Source organism: Leptinotarsa decemlineata, unplaced genomic scaffold, assembly GCF_025532065.1.
Source record: "Leptinotarsa decemlineata unplaced genomic scaffold, Ldec_3_MD MMD2_P_RNA_scaffold_5, whole genome shotgun sequence".
NCBI lineage: Eukaryota > Metazoa > Arthropoda > Insecta > Coleoptera > Chrysomelidae > Leptinotarsa > Leptinotarsa decemlineata.
In genome coordinates this window covers 6,616,660-6,636,545 of record NW_027412532.1, presented here as the reverse complement: position 1 = coordinate 6,636,545, position 19,886 = coordinate 6,616,660, and the positions used below count along the sequence as shown (strand labels likewise).

General features: G+C 34.8%; 2 protein-coding genes across 4 annotated transcripts in view; one reads left to right on the top strand and one right to left on the bottom strand.

The window, feature by feature from the left end:
* The window catches only part of LOC111508778 (coiled-coil domain-containing protein AGAP005037), a 407,581-nt gene that overhangs the window by 185,162 nt on the left and 202,533 nt on the right, over positions 1-19,886 (top strand). Inside the window, 3 exon segments of the mRNA XM_074169367.1 lie at positions 8,054-8,222; positions 11,385-11,583; positions 12,063-12,249. Of these exon segments, the coding sequence (XP_074025468.1) occupies positions 8,054-8,222; positions 11,385-11,583; positions 12,063-12,249 (555 nt within the window).
* b6 (pentraxin-related protein b6) overlaps positions 16,213-19,886 on the bottom strand; it is a 77,353-nt gene continuing 73,679 nt past the window's right edge. For all 3 annotated transcript variants that reach the window (XM_074169372.1, XM_074169370.1, XM_074169371.1), the window contains exon 6: positions 16,213-17,581. In XM_074169372.1, coding sequence (XP_074025473.1) covers positions 16,674-17,581 — 908 coding nt within the window. In that variant the 3' untranslated portion in view covers positions 16,213-16,673. The remainder of the gene's footprint in view (positions 17,582-19,886) is intronic.

The following is a 19,886-nucleotide window of genomic DNA, read 5'->3' as shown; positions in this document are numbered from 1 at the left end:
AGCTATTCAAATCAATCAACGTTTGACAACATTTTTCAACAACGTTTAGCTAACTTTTCAAACCAAATTTCTAACCCCTTCACTGACGACAAGGGTTCAGAGCATTCGCCAATAAAAACCACTCAACATTTCAGTTATTTAACGGAAATGTCAACAAACAGCATAATTTCCCTTCCGCCCCAGCTGGAAATGACCCCTCGCTCGATCCCACTCCTGAAAAAGAAAAACTCGGATAACGCCGCGAAAAGCCAACAGCAATCTGATTTATCCGCGAACAATGCGAATCCTAGCTCGCATCGGAGTTCAAATCGAAGTTTAACTAGTATCCGGCAGGCTCGGACTTTATTCAAACTGTCAGAAACTTCTTTTCCGCTGGAAGAGAACCAAGGCGTTAATCTGAAAATTATGTTGCACGCTGCCGAACAGATGATTTCTACAAGAATAAGGAAGGTAATGGAATGCTTGGTGTTTTGTAGTTAGGAGTCGACTTGGGAATTTTGGTGAGTTATGGAAAGATATTACGTTTGATGGATATAGGGTGGAAGTGAATCGGTTCTCACGTTTGTGGAAAATTATTTCAGATACAGTTGGGATGATGGAAGAATGCGCATACGTCATCATATTGTGCATTCGATAAGTCCAAAAATGGGCACAAAATAATGAGACAAAAACGATAATAATAATTATAATAACAGTAGCGTTCATTTACATTTGTTTTCTTCACAAGGTCTTTAACCTCAATCTAGTCTAATTAGTGAACAAACAAAGAGAAATATCATTCAAGACCTCACGGTGGCGCATGCGCCATCTCATTTCTTAACTATGGAAACTCATTTATTTATTTTGAGGTTTTATGTTGAGAACTGGTTAATATCAAAACATACTTGAACAAAAATTTTATGAAATATGAAGTATACAGTAAAATCATATGAAGATTTGAATATAAAATAACTAAAAATTGAAAAGGGTTGGGAATTATTTTTTTGTAATTGATTGAAATATCAGTTGAGCACAAATAGGGTTCAAACTTTTTTTAATTGAATTGAATAAACAAATGTGTTTGTATTAAATCTTTATTTTCACTGCGGGTATTATAGTTATATTCTGTTTGTTGCAGAATATGTTTATTTTTGTTAGTATACACAAATGAACATATTCTGCAACTGTTAATATAAGTATATGTGAGTATTATATTTCTTTACAGAATTGCTTTTATTTTTGAAATTCACTCAAAGTTTTCTATTCTTTTCATGAAACTCGTCGGCATTTCATAAATCAATCTATGAAAAAATACTGTCATTTTAGATGGAAATCTGCCAGCCTACAAACAATTTTTCGGCAACCGTGTAGAATAACAAATAACTGAGACACAATTCTTTATCATATTTCTTTGTAGAACAAAACAAAATTCTAATTCTTATTTATAATATTATCTGTATGAAAATTCGAGCAATTGCTTGTTCGGAATGCTTGCTATATTTAAATGCCTTTTGTTGAAGTTAGAATAAGAATAGAATAGTATGGTCTTGGTAATTTCAATTTTGTTTGTAAGTCTATATATTCGTCTATATATCCTTCAGCGACTTTGGTAGACTTCCAGCCACCGTGTCACTCCAAATTTGTACCTAATCATCATCATTATGAAATAACACTGAAGTTCGAGGAATGCTATAGCCTCTAATTCACTAATACTCTATTATGTGGAGTATGGGATGGCTGTGAAGATGAATATTGCCTATACATCATCAGGTTTTTTGCCTAATTACATTAAAATTTTCCTCAATATGTGTTTTGGGATATCTTCCTTATTTATTAGATCAATTTGACAATTTTGTTAGTTCTTTTCGTCGACACGTATCGGCTAAACCAATAATACTTGATACCTGAGAATGAAGAGTTGATATTTTTATATTCTACAATCGTGTTAATTTGTCAAAATGAGAAGATATGTTTCATTATTTGCTTTCCTAATGCATTTGTTAATCTACTCGCTGTCGAAGACGAACATTATTTTTTTTGAGAAATGCGATAACCTTGAAAAAAGTGGCTATGTTCACATTTTCCAATATGGATTACATGCTCCACAAGGTAATAGATTTGCACTTTTTCAAACTCACTATCGCTGCTTTCCATAGTTTATTGCGGTAATTGCAAAAAAAAGATGCGAATTTAAAAAAATCAAAATGTCAACTACGTTAATTTCAAATAGCTGTCCCTGCTATGATAATGATCAATTGCATTCATCAAATTCAATTCCGATATAAAATTTCCTAACTGTGAAATATGAGGTACACACAAACGAACTTTTCAATGAATAACATGTCAAAATTTGATTTATCGCGTATTTTCTTGACGTATGTGCATTCTATTATTGTCCTGACTGTAAATCTTCTTCGTTCAAAAGAATCATCTTTCATTTTGAATCACTTCTAAATTCACAGAGTAATCGATATATTTCATATATTGAGTAAGTTATTTTATCAAAGAGTGATGTTGAGAATGAATATATCGCAACATAAATTTTCAAAAGAATGGAACTGATATAAAAATTGTATTTTCTTCATACCTCAACCCCAACACACCATCATCCATTGCCTTTCATATAACACTTTTCAAGATTTTTCTACCATTATTATCATTGGATTCGAATTTGAAAACATTTTGTAATCAACATATTAAATTTTTTGTCACCCTCCATTGTTTTTATCATCACCTCTGTTGGAAAAAATTCAAAATAAAAATAGTTGCCCATGAAGACTGGGAATTTTGTAAAAAAAATTATAGAAATGACCGATCCTCGATGAAAATCCATTATAACGTATTCAAAAAACACTTAATTGTGGAATTTTTGCTTGACAGCGCGACACGTGTTTCGCTCTTTAATAACATCTTCAGGCACCCTAGTATTGTGACACCTAAAAATGCTATTGTAGAGCGAAACACGTGTCGTGATTTTGTTAACTGTCAAGTGAATATCTCACATAAAAGTGTTTTTTGAATACAGGAATTTTGTTTATGAATCCACGATTCCTTTATCTCACGAAAATTCGTTTTTTTTTTATTATTCTATGATGAAAATATGATATTCGAAACAGTTCAAACAAATTTATGAAGCATTCTGTGAATATAAAAGTGTTTTCAAATAAAAATTGGATGTTTCGGGTGGTGCAGATTGATTCACAAATGAAAATGAATTCCTCTTATGCACCCAATCGAAGACACTGTATTGTAAGTAGTATAAATACTTTTTTCAATCAAATTCCACACGTATATCTATATGAAATGATAACCAATCATATTATAATTCACAACTCGACTCCTTGTACTTCATTCTTGTCCATTATCATTTTATTCCATACTTAAATAATCTCGAATGGAAATTTCAGTTGACTGTTTTCTCAAGGTGTTTTCCCAAATTCAACGAACATCCCTTGCAAAACCCTATGTGAATACTTTGACAGTGGCAGCTGGTCCCATCTGGAATGAAAAATGAATCCTGAAAATTCCAGAATTTGTGGAGACACGTACAAATCCGTAAATTCCACATTTAGAGAAAAATCTTTTTTATTCCACATACAGTGCGATCCACTGAGTGTTCAACAAACGAGAAACTTTTTTATTATCGATTTCTCAGAAAATTTTATCCTTGACAAAAGTTGGTGCATGTTCCAAAACTATACCAAGTGTACCTAAAATGGCATTATGACAAACACCATACAGGATAGGCCAAAAATATAAAGTTCGTTCAAGAGTAAAGACACTTATTTCAAAAAATATAGAAATATGTTGAAGAGAAAAGTTGCTTAGAATTAAAAGTAATGTTCAGATACGAAGTTATGGTCTGCTATTCGAATTTTTTTCTTTTGGAAAATTTTGAATTACCCCCCTATGATACATATTTTTACTATTTTGATTTAATATGTATTTGAAGTAGCCACAATCAAATCAGTTTGGAGTATTTTCTATCAAATTAAAGTGTATTTGTAAAATTTACATGGATTTGTATTTTTTCAGGTGACCGTCAACTTCATGTTTGTTGCAACGATATTCAACAGAACTCTAGAATAAAACTAATACTCTCTTTAACGAGGCAAATACTTTACTAAGTATAATGTTCATATGAATAAACTGTCAAAGTCTATCGCGGATAGCCATGAACAAAAAAGAACCAATAAGCGATAGTACAGAAAAATACAGTAGGTAACTTAACAACTTAACAGGTGCTAACAATAAAAATTATCAAAGCGTCTCTGTATGTCCACCTTCTCTTTCGATGCAACTAATTGTTCGCTCATAAAATTCGTTTAATGTAGATCGCAACACATTAGCGGGAATATTTCTGCAATGAACTTGTATTGAAGTTTCAAGCACATCAACATTATTAAAGGGGCGATCTCTGTAGACTTTTTGTTAGAAGTATCCCCATAAGAAATAATCTAGAGGTGTAAGGTCTGGAGAACGAGGAGGCCATCGAGGATTTGTATTTCGTCCTAACCATTTATTACGAAATGTCCTATTCAGCCACTGAGAAACATTTCTAGTAGAATGGGCAGGACATCCGTCATGTTGGAACCATAACTTTTGCCGTTTTTCTAATACCATATCATCCCAAAACTCTCCTATTTCAGTTTCCAAAATGTGCAAGTACCTGTCACCATTCGAATTCCCGCGAAAAAAACGGACCTAGTAATTTATCATTTAATGTAGTACCACACCCAACGTTTATTTTCTGATAGTATTGATTTTTGTCGTCAATAATAAAATTTGGGTTGACATCTGGTCACCATCTGCAATTTTGTGATGATAGAACCCCATTTGTTGTAAAAGTAGATTCATCTCCAAACAGAATACACCGATGAAAATCTCGTTGTTCTTCTATTTCACTCTGAATCCACATGGAAAAATCATATCTCAAATCATAGTATCTTTTTTGAAATGTACAAATGTATGTAGGTTCGTAAGCATGGTACTTATGTTTTTCGAGAATACGCTTCACAGAGGTTTTTTTATGCCGGTATAGTCACTAATTTCTTGGGTGGACCTTCTAGGATTTTCTACTACTGCTGGTTTTCTTCTGTGCATACAGGTTTCGTACGCTCCGTATTATGTTTATATTCTAGTGAGCCGGTCTGTTTGGAATTCTTTAAAATTTCACTTACACTTGAATAGCAAATTTTTTTGTCTGGATGCCGCTCGTTGAAAATATTTGCAGCTTTGCGCATTGTTTTATAACCATTACCACAGATTAAAACTAATTCTGCCTTTTTAGTTAATGTTGATAATACTGGGCGAGGCATTTTTAATTAATGACAAATATGAAAACGTTTTACAGGCAAGTTTTAAGAAGCCATACTATCAAACTACATTATTGTTTTAGGGCGTATGTGTTTTTTGTTCATGGCTATCCGCGATAGATTTTGGATTGTTTTTCAATACCTATCTATTTTAGTTGAGGCATTGTTATCAGAATAAAAGCAATTTTATGCTTTCATTGACAGTTTATTCATATGAACATTTAGTTAGTAAAGTATTTGCCTCGTTGAAAAGAGTATTATTTTTATTCTAGAGTTCTGTTAAATATCGTTGCAACAAACATGAAGTTGACGGTCACCTAAAAAAATACAAATCCATGTAAATTTCGCAAATACACTTTAATTGGGTAAAAAATACTCCGAACTGATCTGATTGTGGCTACTTCAAATACATATTAAACCAAAATAGTAAAAATTTGTATCATTCAAAATTTTCCAAAAGAAACAAAATTCGAATAGCAGGCCATGACTTCGTATCTGAACATTACTTTTAATTCTAAGCAACTTTTCTCTTCAACATATTTCTATATTTTTTGAAATAAGTGTCTTTACTATTGAACGAACATTATATTTTTTGGCCTATCCTGTATGGTGTTTGTCATAAAGCCTACAGTTACACTTGGTATAGTTTTGGAACATGCACCAACTTTTGTCAAGAATAAAATTTTCTGAGAAATCGATAATAAAAAAGTTTCCCATTTGTTGCAGACTTAGTGGACCACACTGTATATCACACTGGTTAACATTTCACTCATTTACAAACTGTCTGACCAGATTCAGATTTCTGAGCTTTCTTTCTGTATTTAAATTCAAGTTCAGAAACACAAAGTCTGTTATAATAAATGGAAGTTCAAATTTATTAAAATTAGAATTTTCCTTCTTCTGTATTTGTAAATACAGATTTTTGTACATCACTTCATTTATCATTTTACAATACCAAAAAAGTTCAAAAAGATTTAAATTTTGACTCTGACAATTTTATAAGATGAATCCGCTATGCTTAATTTCATGACTTTTTGATATGGACTTTTCAACAGTCAACAGACTTTTCAATGGAAGCCCACACTCATATTAAATGGAAATACTTTCCCTACAGAATGAAAACACTGCTTTTGATGCGAATCTATCTCACCAAGTTAAGATCAGGAGACGACTGAAGTCAATGGATCGCACTTGATTTGATTCATTACTAGATCAAGTAAAAAGTATTTTACTGAAGACAGCTTCTGACACTTTAAAAAATAAGACTCGTCTTCTAGCAGCAGCTGTGAAAGAATCTGGTGCTTGGTTAAATGCTGTTCCTGTAGCATCACCTGGGACTCTATTGGATGATCACTCTTTCACACTTGTCATCGGATTTTGACTTGCTACACAACTGTATGTTCAACACTTTTGTAAATGTGGTGCATTTGTGGATAAATCAGGTACTCATAGGTTGAGCTGCCGTTTTAGCGCTGGTCGTTTATCTCACCATTGTGCAATTAATGATCAAATCAAAAGGGCTTTACCTCCAGCAAAAATTCCTGCCATTTTAGAACTCATAGGCACAAGTCGAGACGACGGTAAAACGACTGGATGGTATGACACTTGTTCTATGGAAAAATGTTGTTTGAGACTTTACTTGTGTAAATACATTAGCAACTTGCCATATTCCTGCAACTTAATAATATCTTCCGCCCAATAGCTGTGGTTTTGGGCTCTGAAGCCTTATCTTTCATCAATGAAATTGGAAAAAAGGTAACCGATGAAACCCACGAATCAAGAGCCACATCTTTTCTAATTCAAGAAATGAGTGTAGCCATCCAAAGAGGAAGATTCATTTGATAGAGTGGTAGATACAGCCTCCCTAAAAAATCAGATTCAAAGCTTTGCTTCTCGATTCATGAGTATTTCCCATCAAGACGCCCAGGAGTTTCTCCGTTATCTTCTAGAAGGTTTACATGAAGACGTTAATATAATTAATGAGAAAACTAAACTAATTTTAACGGAGATTGACGAAAAATTGAGCGACGCCAACGGAAATGCACAAGAGTCATGGCTCACATATTTGAGGGTGCATAACTCTAAAATTGTAGATAATTTTGTTGGTCAATTGAAATCCACGATGAAATGCACACACTGTGGATACTCATCAGTAATATTTGATCCTTTCTCGGATTTGTCTCTCTCCATATCACAAAGAACCAAACAATTGAGTTTGTGGCAATGCTTGAATTCGTTTACAAGAGAAGAAACTTTGGATGGAAATGAAAAACCGACGTGTTCAAAATGCAAGGGAAGGAGAAAAGATTTCAGAGGCAAATTGAATGATGTCATTGAATTTCCTTTAGAAGGATTGGAAATGGACAATTTTGCAGCAGAAAATGTGGCTACTCTATATGCACTTTTGAATCATAAAGGGACTACTTACAGAGGGCATTATACAGAATACTGCAGACACCCGTATACTGGCGCGTGGCACAAATACAACAATTCACACGTGTCACCGCGTGTGAGTGAGTGAGTGGAGAAGCATACGTCCTCTTTCATGAAAAGGATGAAACAAAATCACACCTCTAAGATAACTGAGGGAAAGTTTCTTTGTGCAATTATTATTCATTTTTACATGTACCTGTCACTATATAATACCTTCATACATACTCACTACCCTGAAACCCTTGAAACCTTTATATTTCCAAATATATTATTGCCCAGAATTTTTTTCCAAACCACAAACCAGAAGCTGACTAGATCTGTTTCAGGGCCAACCTAGAGGATATCCTCCGCCTTCAAACGCCATGCTCTTCGACGATGATCCAGGCATTATGTCGGAGGTGGAGACCAGCTCAACTGGCTTCCGCAGAGGCGGAAAACAAAGAAGTTCGCTTCCTGTCGTGCGAACGCCCAGCAAGACCCTTGAACGACCATTAGGTAAGACTGTAATAGTTAGTTTTTCATTCAGGTACTTTGGGAACCAAAATAGCAATGAGGGGAGCTATGCAAAATTCCTTCTAATGGTACCCATTTCTAGGGTATTAGAAAGATTGTTGTCAAGAATTCAACGTGTTGCAAGGATCTATTCCTAGGCGTCTGATTTTAAGTTCAACAGTGTATCTGTATCTGTAGAGTAGGGAGGGTGAGTGTAAGCCTACAGCACCGAGGAGTTGTCCTCCTAGGTCATCGTCCATCTTGTCCTTTCCAGGAAGGTGGACAGATCACTGGGAGACATCTCATTTATATCGGCAGGTGTAGGCCAAAACTCGCCGAACACACACTCTCTTATTGACGATAACTCCAGGAACTCGCATAGGACATGCCTTGTTCACACATCCCGCATAGAAGTGTATCCACTAGCTCTATATTATGGAAATGTTTCCTTAGGAAAGAGGAAACAGCTCAACAGTCTAATTGTATATTTGTGAAGTTGTAATTTTTTTTTCCAGTCTGAATATTTTACCTCCGCTTTGTTGTATGTCAATTACGATCTTCAATCCATCTTCAATACTGAAACTCAATTTAAAAAAATCTGCAATGATGGTCTTTCCTTCATGAGTGACACGAAAAAATTTACGCTTCACTGCCCTAATCAGGAACTGTTCAAAGCAATAGACCAGAAAACCAGAGAAAATAGTCTTCCCAACACTCTCTGTGACGCGCATCGAGAAAAAGTGTTTCAGTTTTTGTGTGGAAGAAGTATTTTCTTCAGATCAATTTTACGCTAGAGGTGTGATTCTACCTATCAAATTAGTGATTTTTGAACAGTGGTCACAGTTTTCTTTCCAATTTCAAATCAAATTAGTTTTTTGAACCTTCCAATCATTATGATTTTCAATTGGAAGTAGTTGGGTTATTCTGTTCAATGTGTGTATCGAGGATTGTTTTAGTATTTTAAATTTTCACAAGAGAGGGTAGTGCCAGGCACTCAGGTCAGGCACCTGACGTTTTGTACTACCAAAAAGACACTTAGCCAGTAATTTATTTGGTTTACCCCATGGTTGTAAGGGGTGGAAAACGCAACCCCTAAAATTTATTTCCAATGTAACTTTTTGTATTATTATTTGTTTACCATTTAAAAATCTATTTCCGATAGCCTGTTTCATTGTAAACAAAATAAACCAGTTCGCAGCAAAAAATTATTTTACGAATAACTACAGAGATACATCGTTATAAATGCGAACTGGATTTATTGTTATTTTGTAGTTAGTACCTGCATTAAACGATTAAACGGTAACAAACAAAACTTATTCATTAATAACAAAACACACAACATGTAGAAATCATAGAAAATGTTCAATATGTCTACCTTCAGACGTTACTCATGCGTCTAGACGTCGGCGCATTGAGCTATGTATTCGCTCAAATATTTCTGGAGTATCTCTGATCGGACTTAAGAAACCGCATCGATGATGCGGTTTCTTAAGTCCTCTACATCGCAAACTGGAGTGCGATAAACCATATGCTGTAAATGGCCCAGAATAGAGAAATCGGGAGGATTGATATCCGGGGATCGAGCGTGCCAGTTCTGTGGTTCTCCTCGACCTATCCACTGATTTGCATATGTTTCAGTTGAATGCTGACGTGCTACTTGACTAAAATGGGCGGGAGCCCCATCATGCATAAAAAACATTCCTTCTGACGCCCAAAGGAACTTCTTCCAGCAGTACTGGATGCACTTCTCTTAAAAATCGAACGTATGCCTCACCACTTGATCGAGGAGGTAGAAAATGAGGCCCAATTAAATCATCAGCAATAACTCCGAGCCACACGTTAAGAGAAAACTGTTCTTGATGGTTAGTTTCGACAATAGCGTGAGGGTTTTCATCAGCCCATATGTGGTTTTTATGAAAACCACATATGGGCTAATAATTTTGTCCCGAAAAAAACTACATTCGTCTGTGAATTCTGTCGTCTTCAGAAAGTCACAATTTCTTCTAATCATTTACAGCATCCAATTGCAAAATTCAAGACGGTTCGGAAAGTCTCGCGGTAACAGTGCCTGTACTCGTTGCAGATGGTAAGGGTATAAGAGATTTTCCTTTAAAATTCGGAATATCGTCATATGATCAACATTTAGCTGGAAAGCAATCTTTCCAGTACTGGTAGTAGGTTGTTCTTTAATCAAATTAAGTACTGCTTCCTCAAGCTGTGGTGTTCGTACTTCTCGATGGCGACCACAATCCTGCGTTCTTTTGTCGAATGAACCATATTCTCGTAATCGTTGATGAAGTTGAGCAAATATTCTATGTGAAGGATGCTGCCGTTGAGTTGAAAAAATTGTTATACAAATTTTATGTATCCCTCTTAACAAGGGATGCTCCAATTAAATTTCTTTATATGAAAGATCCTATCTTTTTTTCGATGAGGAATCACCTCCTTTGATGTTTTACACTTATTTAGTTACACCCTGTATTGTTTGGAAAAATGACCATTGCTATTTTCGAATAGCGCCATCTGCCCGCGAATAGATCAAGCAATAATGTCGATATATCAAATCGGTTACGTACAGCGCCATCTGCTCGGGAATAGATCAAACAATAATGTCGATATATCAAGAAGGTTACGTACAGCGCCATCTACTCGCGAATAGATCAAGTAATAATGTCGGTAATTCTATCAAATACAGATCCCGAGCTTTAGACATTGTCTAAGACAATGCTTGAGAGTTACAAATATATATACATACATACATGCATACTGGTGAAGCTGATATAAAGCTTGTAAAAATCGTAGAAATCGATGGCCATGGAATCTGAAGATGGTTTTATCGTGGAGAGAGAATTTTTCATTCGAAGTACAAGCAAACAAAGTAGGTCAAATAAATATGAAAATACAAACACATATGAACATCTCAGTCTTATATAATTTGTCATCCTTTTTTTCATATCATCATGGTATTTCCCAAATTCATTAGTTTCTCATCTCTATCACCCTCAACAGTTGATAATCCGTTCATTGAAGATTTTAAGCCATCTTTATTATTATCACTATCATCATAATCGTCAGCTATAAAAGTAACGCAAAGAAATAAAATCATTTATATCACTCGAGAGTTTTTCAGCTAACAACATGATCTATTATTACTATCTTTTTCAGGATTAGTTTTCCTTCAATATCGAAACGAAACAAAACGAGCTCTGCTGCCAAACGAAATCACATCAATAGACACCGTCAAAGCACTCTTCGTCAGATCCTTTCCAAAACAGCTGACTATGGAGTATCTGGATTCACCCAACGTGAAAATCTACATACACGATTCTTCCAAGGATATGTTTTACGAACTAGAAGATTTGAGGTAAGCGAAAAGATTAGCTTGTATTGACATTCAAAGAACCGAAATCAAAGAGTAGCTTCACCTACAAGACAACTATATGAAACCAAAGACCAACACCAGCACCACTGGTACTGGCCACCTTGTCACCAGCATCACTGGTGATGAGGTGGCGGAAAAATCAAAAATCAATTTCTCATTCGACGGTCGATGTAACAGGCCGTCGTGAGAACCTTTGTTGGCTTCAAATGTTCTGTATTTCCCATAGATAGAGTTTCCATAACAGGAGGTGTTCATACTTACTTCCATCTAGCATAGTTCCTTGCGAACATTTGAGTGATTCAGCTTAGCACCACTGCTGGGATCTATGGGAGATAAAAAATAGCACTGTCTGGTTGACGAATCATGAGTATTTGGTTTTTGGGCTTCAATTTCAATTTTACTTCCAAATTAACACCCACTCATCTCAATCCCAATGGTTTTTGATCTTTGTAACTTTACAGATCACATCTCCGCGAAATACGAGACAGATCGGTGCTCAGGCTATTCGAATCTGCTGATGTCTCCGGAGGCCTTCCCATGGCAGGGATAGGTATAGCAGGAGGAGTTGGACATTTCGAAGATCCCAGCTACTTTTCTGAACCGGAATTCGACTCGGAATACCAGCATCAACATATACATAAAAGCAAGGTGAGTGAACTTCAATTTCTATTTTGTGTCCTACAAGTTCCAGTTTGCAAAGGCTTTCCAAAAATGGTTACCGAATGTTAAGTAAACTTCAGTGATACGGGTATGAAACACATCAAGAGCAACTATAGTTCCAGTAAGATTTTTGATACTCGACACTCTTTCTACGGCTGTTATTCTAGCTCTGATGAAGATAGTGAGCTGAGACGCTAGATGGTTGGGTTGGCGTGGATTTTTTGCTCCACTCACTCAATCGACCGCTATGTGAAGTGTGGGTTGGAACCATAAGGCCGGTCGATCGATTTTCACTTCCTATCGTGCAACTAGAAATCTCACGTTGGAAGATAAGACCTGGTTAGTCCTTAGCTCGCTCAAGGTTCGACTTTTGTTACTATAAAGGTGGCTCGTATCACAAATGTAAAGTGCAACTCCAAAGAGAAAGTATTTGAATCAGGATATAATACTGGTTTGGTCAATGGGGGCAGATGGTTCCAGTTTCTCAAGTGTTAGAAAGAGTGACTAACTTACTCACTGAATATAAAAGTTGCATCTCGAATATTGTGAAATTAATACCTCGGCCCTCAGCCCAATGAGAATTGAAGTTGAAACAATAATCTGATGAATTGATTAAATAAAAACCATAACTAAAAACAACCAGTATGATGGTGACATTCGTTATCAGAGAAAGTAAGAATCAAGAAAAGAAAATATTGTACTCATTCAATTCCCTTTGTTGCAAATTGATTGGTTGGCTAAATACATACATGTATACTCTTCCAAATAAAAGGGAGTTTCAGGAAATGTCATTGCATGTTGATTTTAGAAATATTCAGATTGTGATACTCACCGACAGAAAGTCAGTGACTGAAACTCCTGGAGATAAGCGAAAACTCGATACGTTACAAAGCGAAATATTTTGCTCGTACTATCAATTGGAGTCTGACTTCAGCTCATCATTTCCTTTGAATGACGAAACAGCTACTTAATCTACTTGGCAGTCGAGAATGGAACACAGTGATCTTCAGTGGTGGGAAAAATTGATAGAAAATGATCTAAACTCGCATTTTTCACAATCAGTAAAATGAACGCACTACCAGAAATGGGCTAGTACCCCTTTCACGAATTCCAAAGAATCTGAGTTGAATATGATTCTTGGTCTTTTTGTCTTACTTACGAAAGTACTATTTTTATTTTAATTGTCGAGTTGGCGTGAATTTGGTCGAAATGTTGAAGAAAACCAATTGCTAAATTGTCGAAATTTCGACATTTCTTTGTTTCATCTCCAGAGTATTGAAGGCGGATTTCTGAGTTCAAAAGCTGCTCTAAATGGTCGTGAAGATGAAACAATAAAGTTTCGAAACATCAACAATTTTGAGGTCATCAAAAAGATATTATAATTCGTTTTTCCTCATTAACAGCAGCTGATATGAAATTAATCTATGAGAAATCAAACTGCCACTTTTTTATCAACCAAGTTCTCCAGTTGATACTGAAACGGACAACAAACGCCACGTAGATACAGCTTGCAACTTATGCAGCTTGAAAGTAGGAATTAGGAAGCTTTAAAAAATTAATACAGGTGACTTAGGACGTACAAGGTAGACCAATAAGAACGAAACGATGCCAATACTCTATAGTTGCGAATATTTTCACTATGACATTCACACTCCCTATCCAACAACGGAAAATTCAATGGGATAAGGGGGTTAACGATATCTCATTTGAAAGATCATCAATTTATTTTTCCAACAATTCTACTGTCATCAAAAGTTATGTGGTCGATATGTTTGGAATCAGAAAATGAAAGAAGTTATCGCTTTCTTTTGTTATAGGTGATGGAATATCACCTATATTTGTTATCAGCCAGTATTTTTGCTGACACTACTTGGGTGCCTTACATTCCCACAATGGTTCATTCACTAAAAAATGAGTATCGATAATCGAACTCTATTGTGGAATCTGAAGGTGCGCTAATATTACAGCACATTTGTATTTTCTGTGGACTCATAGCGAAAATTATATATTTTATTATAAATTATATAGTAACTGGTACAGAGAAGAACATCGATATAATTATGGAAGGAAAAAATGCCCGGAAAATTTTCAAAAAACTTCATTTTCTTCCACTGAAACTTTCAATCATTAGGAACAGTATTATCCGAGAATCGTAGATGATGTGTATAGTCCGGATTCATTTGGAATTTACTTTTATTCTAGTATGTCATTAATGTTTGTCAGTTTGGAATAATCAATTATAATCAACGTATTGAATTATTCAGTTGCAATAGAAACTTCATTAGTGAATAGTGAAATGTTATTCAAATGAAAGGATTGGTAACCAATAAATCATTAGATGAAATAACATACATTAGAAGGTTTCGAATGGAATTACAATTATTTCGAGTTGCGACACTTAGTTAATTCATTATGTGTTCATTAAATTAGTTGGTAAAAATGTTCTTTCATGATGTTTATATTTTCACTAAACTCATGTATGATTCAAATAATAATCATAGTTATAATAATAATGGGATTTTATTTTATTTGACGACGTTTAGCAAACAAAAGTATTACAACAATGATGTTTAGGTATCTTTTGAAAAATAAACTGAAACGGAAAACATTCTGAAGATCTTACATAACCTTTTTTTTAAATCCATATCTGAGAGACAATAAAGAAAGTTGTTTTATATTTTCTTCTATATTATTATAGATAGTAACGGCCTGATATTATGTGTTACTCATCTGTATTTCATTTTCTGCAGAAGATAGCGAGGTTATTTTTTCATTCTGAGGTTATGAGCGAAATAAGACGTGAGCAATTCTCTCCTGTTAGGCATTTTCAGCCATCAAATCTGATGTATGAAGGGAGATACGTGATATCGAAATTTTAGGCAAAAAATCAATCTTTTAGGTGCATTCTGAACTTTTTATATTCTTGAACACGTGATTTGTTCTAGACAAGTGCAAACAACCCATAAACTTTTCGAGTTAGATAGTTGCGGTAGAGGGTCTCTCACTTTTGACCAAGTTTACATGTGACTGAAAGCATAATTTGTGATCAATCAAGTCCCAAACATTTAATTTCATCGCTACATACAAGTAAGTAATCACTTTTTTATGCTCTATTTTCCTAATGCCAACAGATGAGAGTAAAGTCTTGGCTAGTATTGGAAGGAAATGACTAATTTTTTCCGATATTGGGATGTCTTTTGATTCAACCACAACACTCTACCATAGCCTCTCTTTTTTTTCTTCTCCTGTCACTCCTCTCACTCTTTTCATTATTCAAATCAGGCTAACCATCATTTATAATTGCGATTTCCCCAACTGTCACCCACTTTCATCGACGGACTTTTGTTTTGAGATATTAATCCAGCTTCGGTTCCATAACACTCTCACTCTGTCAATTGTCAACGACAAGCAATTGAGATTCATTTGATTTTATCAAGGATTATCAAACTTTATAGGTTGTTTAACTCAATAATATAGTTGGTATGACGATTCGGGTTTTATTTATTTTTTGTTCAATAAGGAACCCCACCTGTCTTCACTGAGCAAGGTGTGTTCAGAAATGATTGAATATTTTGCAGCTAACGACCAACCAAGCATCACAAAGCGTTGTATTCGCCGCAAACATTGGACAATGTTGATTGTGTTCATGTATAATTATTTGTTCATTTCTTGCTATTATCCCTTTTTGAAAATTGTATATTTCTTGGCATCAATAAACGTTGATATCTTAATATGAAAAAAGTGGTAATCCTTGACTTCGAAGTGCAAATTTCAGTTGAGGTCAATAAATAATAGAAGTTTCTGGAAGTAAAACAAGAACCTTTTGAATAAGTAGACGGTTTTCTTTTCGAAACCTCCTCGGCTTATCGATTCATGATGAACGTTACTTTGAGAACCAAGGAAGAAGTTTTTTAACCGAATTTTGCAGGGATTTGGCAATGAAATGAAGAAGAAATTTTGTTGATATAATAATTTATGCTTGAATCTCAAAGGATTTTTTTAAAAAACATAACAACCTGAAGTTTTTGTTATAAATATTACATGTTACAAAACAAATTATGTTCGAGTTTAGAGAACAATGGAAATAGTACTTACATTGAATCGTATACTTGTACATCTAGAACTAAGCATTTTGTACATTTAATTGGAAACTGGGTGGAAAAAATTTCATTGCTGAAACTGCTCAATCGATTTACAACTCATGGATATTCATCGAGGTTTACTTACTGTTTACTCTGTTACATTATGAACTCAAATTATTATTATAGAATGATCGTAGACTCACATTTTCAAAGTAAGTAATTGTGCCAGTAACACTCAGATAGTTGTACTTGTCGGAAATCATCGCTTCAATGCTTTCACACAAATTGTTTCTTTCATTCGACCCTAAAATATTTTCACACAACTAACATCTAGAAAACCTTGCACTCCGGAACAGCAGGTGAGTAAAAAGCACCCGAATACAGCTTCTTCGGCACAGTCCTCCACCCAAATATTAAAGCCTTATCAAAAGGCTCTTCGTCGCACCCATTGCAGACATTGAGCACGGCTTTAACCTCCGCTTCAGCGGGTTCTCTCTCATCTTCCTGTTTCTGCTGCTGGGAAATCCCCTCGTTCTCTCCAATACCGGCTAAACCATAAAGCAGGCTCTGGTCATAGGAGCTCAGGTCATCAGCGTTCAATTGTGTTCGGTATCCTCCTAGAATAACCTGCCTCTTTTCGTGTTTGCTAGTCTTTTCAACGACTTTGTCTCCGAACTCAGGTTTCTCAGCAGTATTTTCTTCAGAGCTTTCTCCACTCTGACGTTTGAACAGAGTGTGAGTATCCAGACCTGACTGACCGTTCTCTAGTAAAGAGTGGCTGAATCCATTGTTCAAAATTGGATTATTTCCCAGGCTCAGAAATTGGCTAGAATAGGATCCCTCGCCTGAAGGTACTGGTAACTGAGCCTGAGGAGTGAAGAGTTGAGCTTGTTGAGCCTGTTGAGCTTGTTGAGCTTGTTGCTGACTCAGCTGCTGCGTAACCAAATTCGAAACAAACTGTCCGTTTAGAAATTGAACGTCGTACTGCTGTCCGGGCACATTTTGCGCGGCTAGGTTGATTTTCACGTTGGGGTTGATCTGACCACCTGTCAGTAGGGGATGTGCCGGTAAAGTAGGATGGTTTCTGGGGGTTGTGGGGGCTTGAGTGGTGATGGACCTTCCGTTGTGGTCGAACTGGTGAGCGTGGTGGTGTTTGTGGTCCTTGTGTGCTTTTCCAGCAGTTAGAGCTACGCTGTAGAATTGAACCATGGTGATTTCTCCTAGCATGCCTCCAGATCCTGTTGAAAAAACGTAAACAGATTACTAAGTGGTTTTGACATGAATATTTTTCCGTTTCAGTCATAGAGATTTATCACTTACGGGAATACACACATGAGCATTATTGAAATATCTATATAACTTTTTTTTGGTGATAATTGTGAAGTGCAGATGACTAAATATCTTTGCAGTTTGGTGACATTATTCCACTATACATATTTTGATAGGTTTTTTAATAAATACATACATGGAAGATATCAATATTAGTTTCTCTAATATGAAAGGTGCTTTTATCAAAGCGTTCGCAGAAGTTATCTAGGAACTGTATTCAGAAGTTTCATCTGATAGAGTAAACAATGCCTACTTTGAAAGTCAGATTCAAAGATTTGCCCTCTGGTTTATGGGATCTATTTCGAAAAAAAAAATTAAAAGAAGGACTGCTTCAATATTATTCAGTATTCAAAAACCTATAGGTGAAGAAATAAATACTACAAAAGACTTTATCGAATTTGATAAGAACTTGTTATATGTTCAACGAGTCAGTAAGGAATGTATTCTGATTAGATTGAGATTAGTTCGGTGCAAGCTGATGAAAGTTAAAATGTTCTAGTTACATTTTGAGTAATTGATCGGAGCTGAGAAAGAAAGACCTAACAAAATCTACAACATTCAGGTATAATGATTATAGACCGATTACCCAGTAGAATTGCTGAAGAAAAGTATCAGAGAAGGCAAAACATATAAAAATAGAATCAGAGACAGATCCCCTGAACTCAAAGAAGAAGAATATATTTATTGAAATAGGTAATTCTAATACACAATATTATATAACATATTACTAACATAGAAATTGAAAATAAAAATTTTTAGTTTGAAAAATAACGACATATGCTATTAAAAATACATGGCAATAAAGGTCCAGCTCCGATACAATGATAAAAAACAAAAATCAACATACAAATATTATATTTATTAATATTATCTTACCAAGTCTTATTCTATGTAGCTTTGTGGATGGATTTCAATAACTGTTTTTCGAAAAATGCAATTTAAAAAACTGAAAAACACGCTGTTAGAGAACTTCAAACTAAAAAGTTGAAAATATTTTTGTTTGAATAATATTAAAACAATAACGAACGAAAAATATTAGTATTATTGTAAAAAACCGACGGGTCTTGATATACAAAAAATATGGCACATAGCGCCCACGCTTTCTTCACAATAATACTAGTATTTTTGGTTCGTTATTGTTTTAAGCTTATTCAAAAAAAATATATTCAACTTTTTAGTTCGATGTTCTTTAAAAGCGTGTTTTTTATTTTTTCAAGTTATATTTATTTTCCATATTTTAGTTTCGTATGCTATAAAAGCGTGTTTTTTTTGGTTTTTTAAAGTATATTAATTTTATCTAAAGTTTGGGATCAATCAGCCGTATACTGTTTAGAAAAATGACCATTGATATGGCGCAGGCGCGTGTTAAAAAATACTTTTTTCAAGTGAAGAAATACATGTAAAGTGAGTTCGAATCATATCAAGCGTCATCTGCCCGCGAATAGATCAAGCAATAATGTCGATATATCAAGGAGTTCACACACAGAGCCATCTGCCCGTGAATTGATCATCTGCCCGAACTTGAGAGTTATAAACAAGCAAATATACATTCATACATACAGGTGAAGCTAATATAAAGCGTGTAAAAAAGAAAGAGGTTTTTTATTTTTAAATATAGCCAAACACTATTCCTTCTATTATTCACTCAATAAATTAAATATTTATATTCAAATAGTGAGTATTCCCTGTTAATTCACTTCATATCGACAATAGTGAAACGGCTTTACTTTTTTGTCTCGTAATCTAGTATTAGATATAAAAATATACCTAATGGCATCCGAGTTTTCAAGCAAAGAAGGTGTTACTCAATCTCTCGAAATTGTTGGTGGCTGATGAACTGAGAGTTTGAGCCAATTTTATTCAAATTGAAACTTATCGAATCCATTTTTGTTTGTTTTGTACAGGAAAGTTGGGATACTTTCTAATATCTACAGTTCATGAATTCTCCTTGAGGCTAATCAGTGGAGTTTGAACATTTGATCAGAATTTATTAATTAAATTCCTTTTCAAACTTGTAACTTCAATTTTCATGGTGGAAGACTTCGCTAACATTGGAAAGTTGCTTGTTGGAAAATTTGCAAATAACCCTTACTTTTTCAGTGACTGATAAGGCATGCCGAATTATTGAGGAAGTTTTGTGAATCTCTACGAGCAACGTGATACAGATCTGTCAATCAACGATGGAATCATACTGGTTCTTTATATTAAAGATTT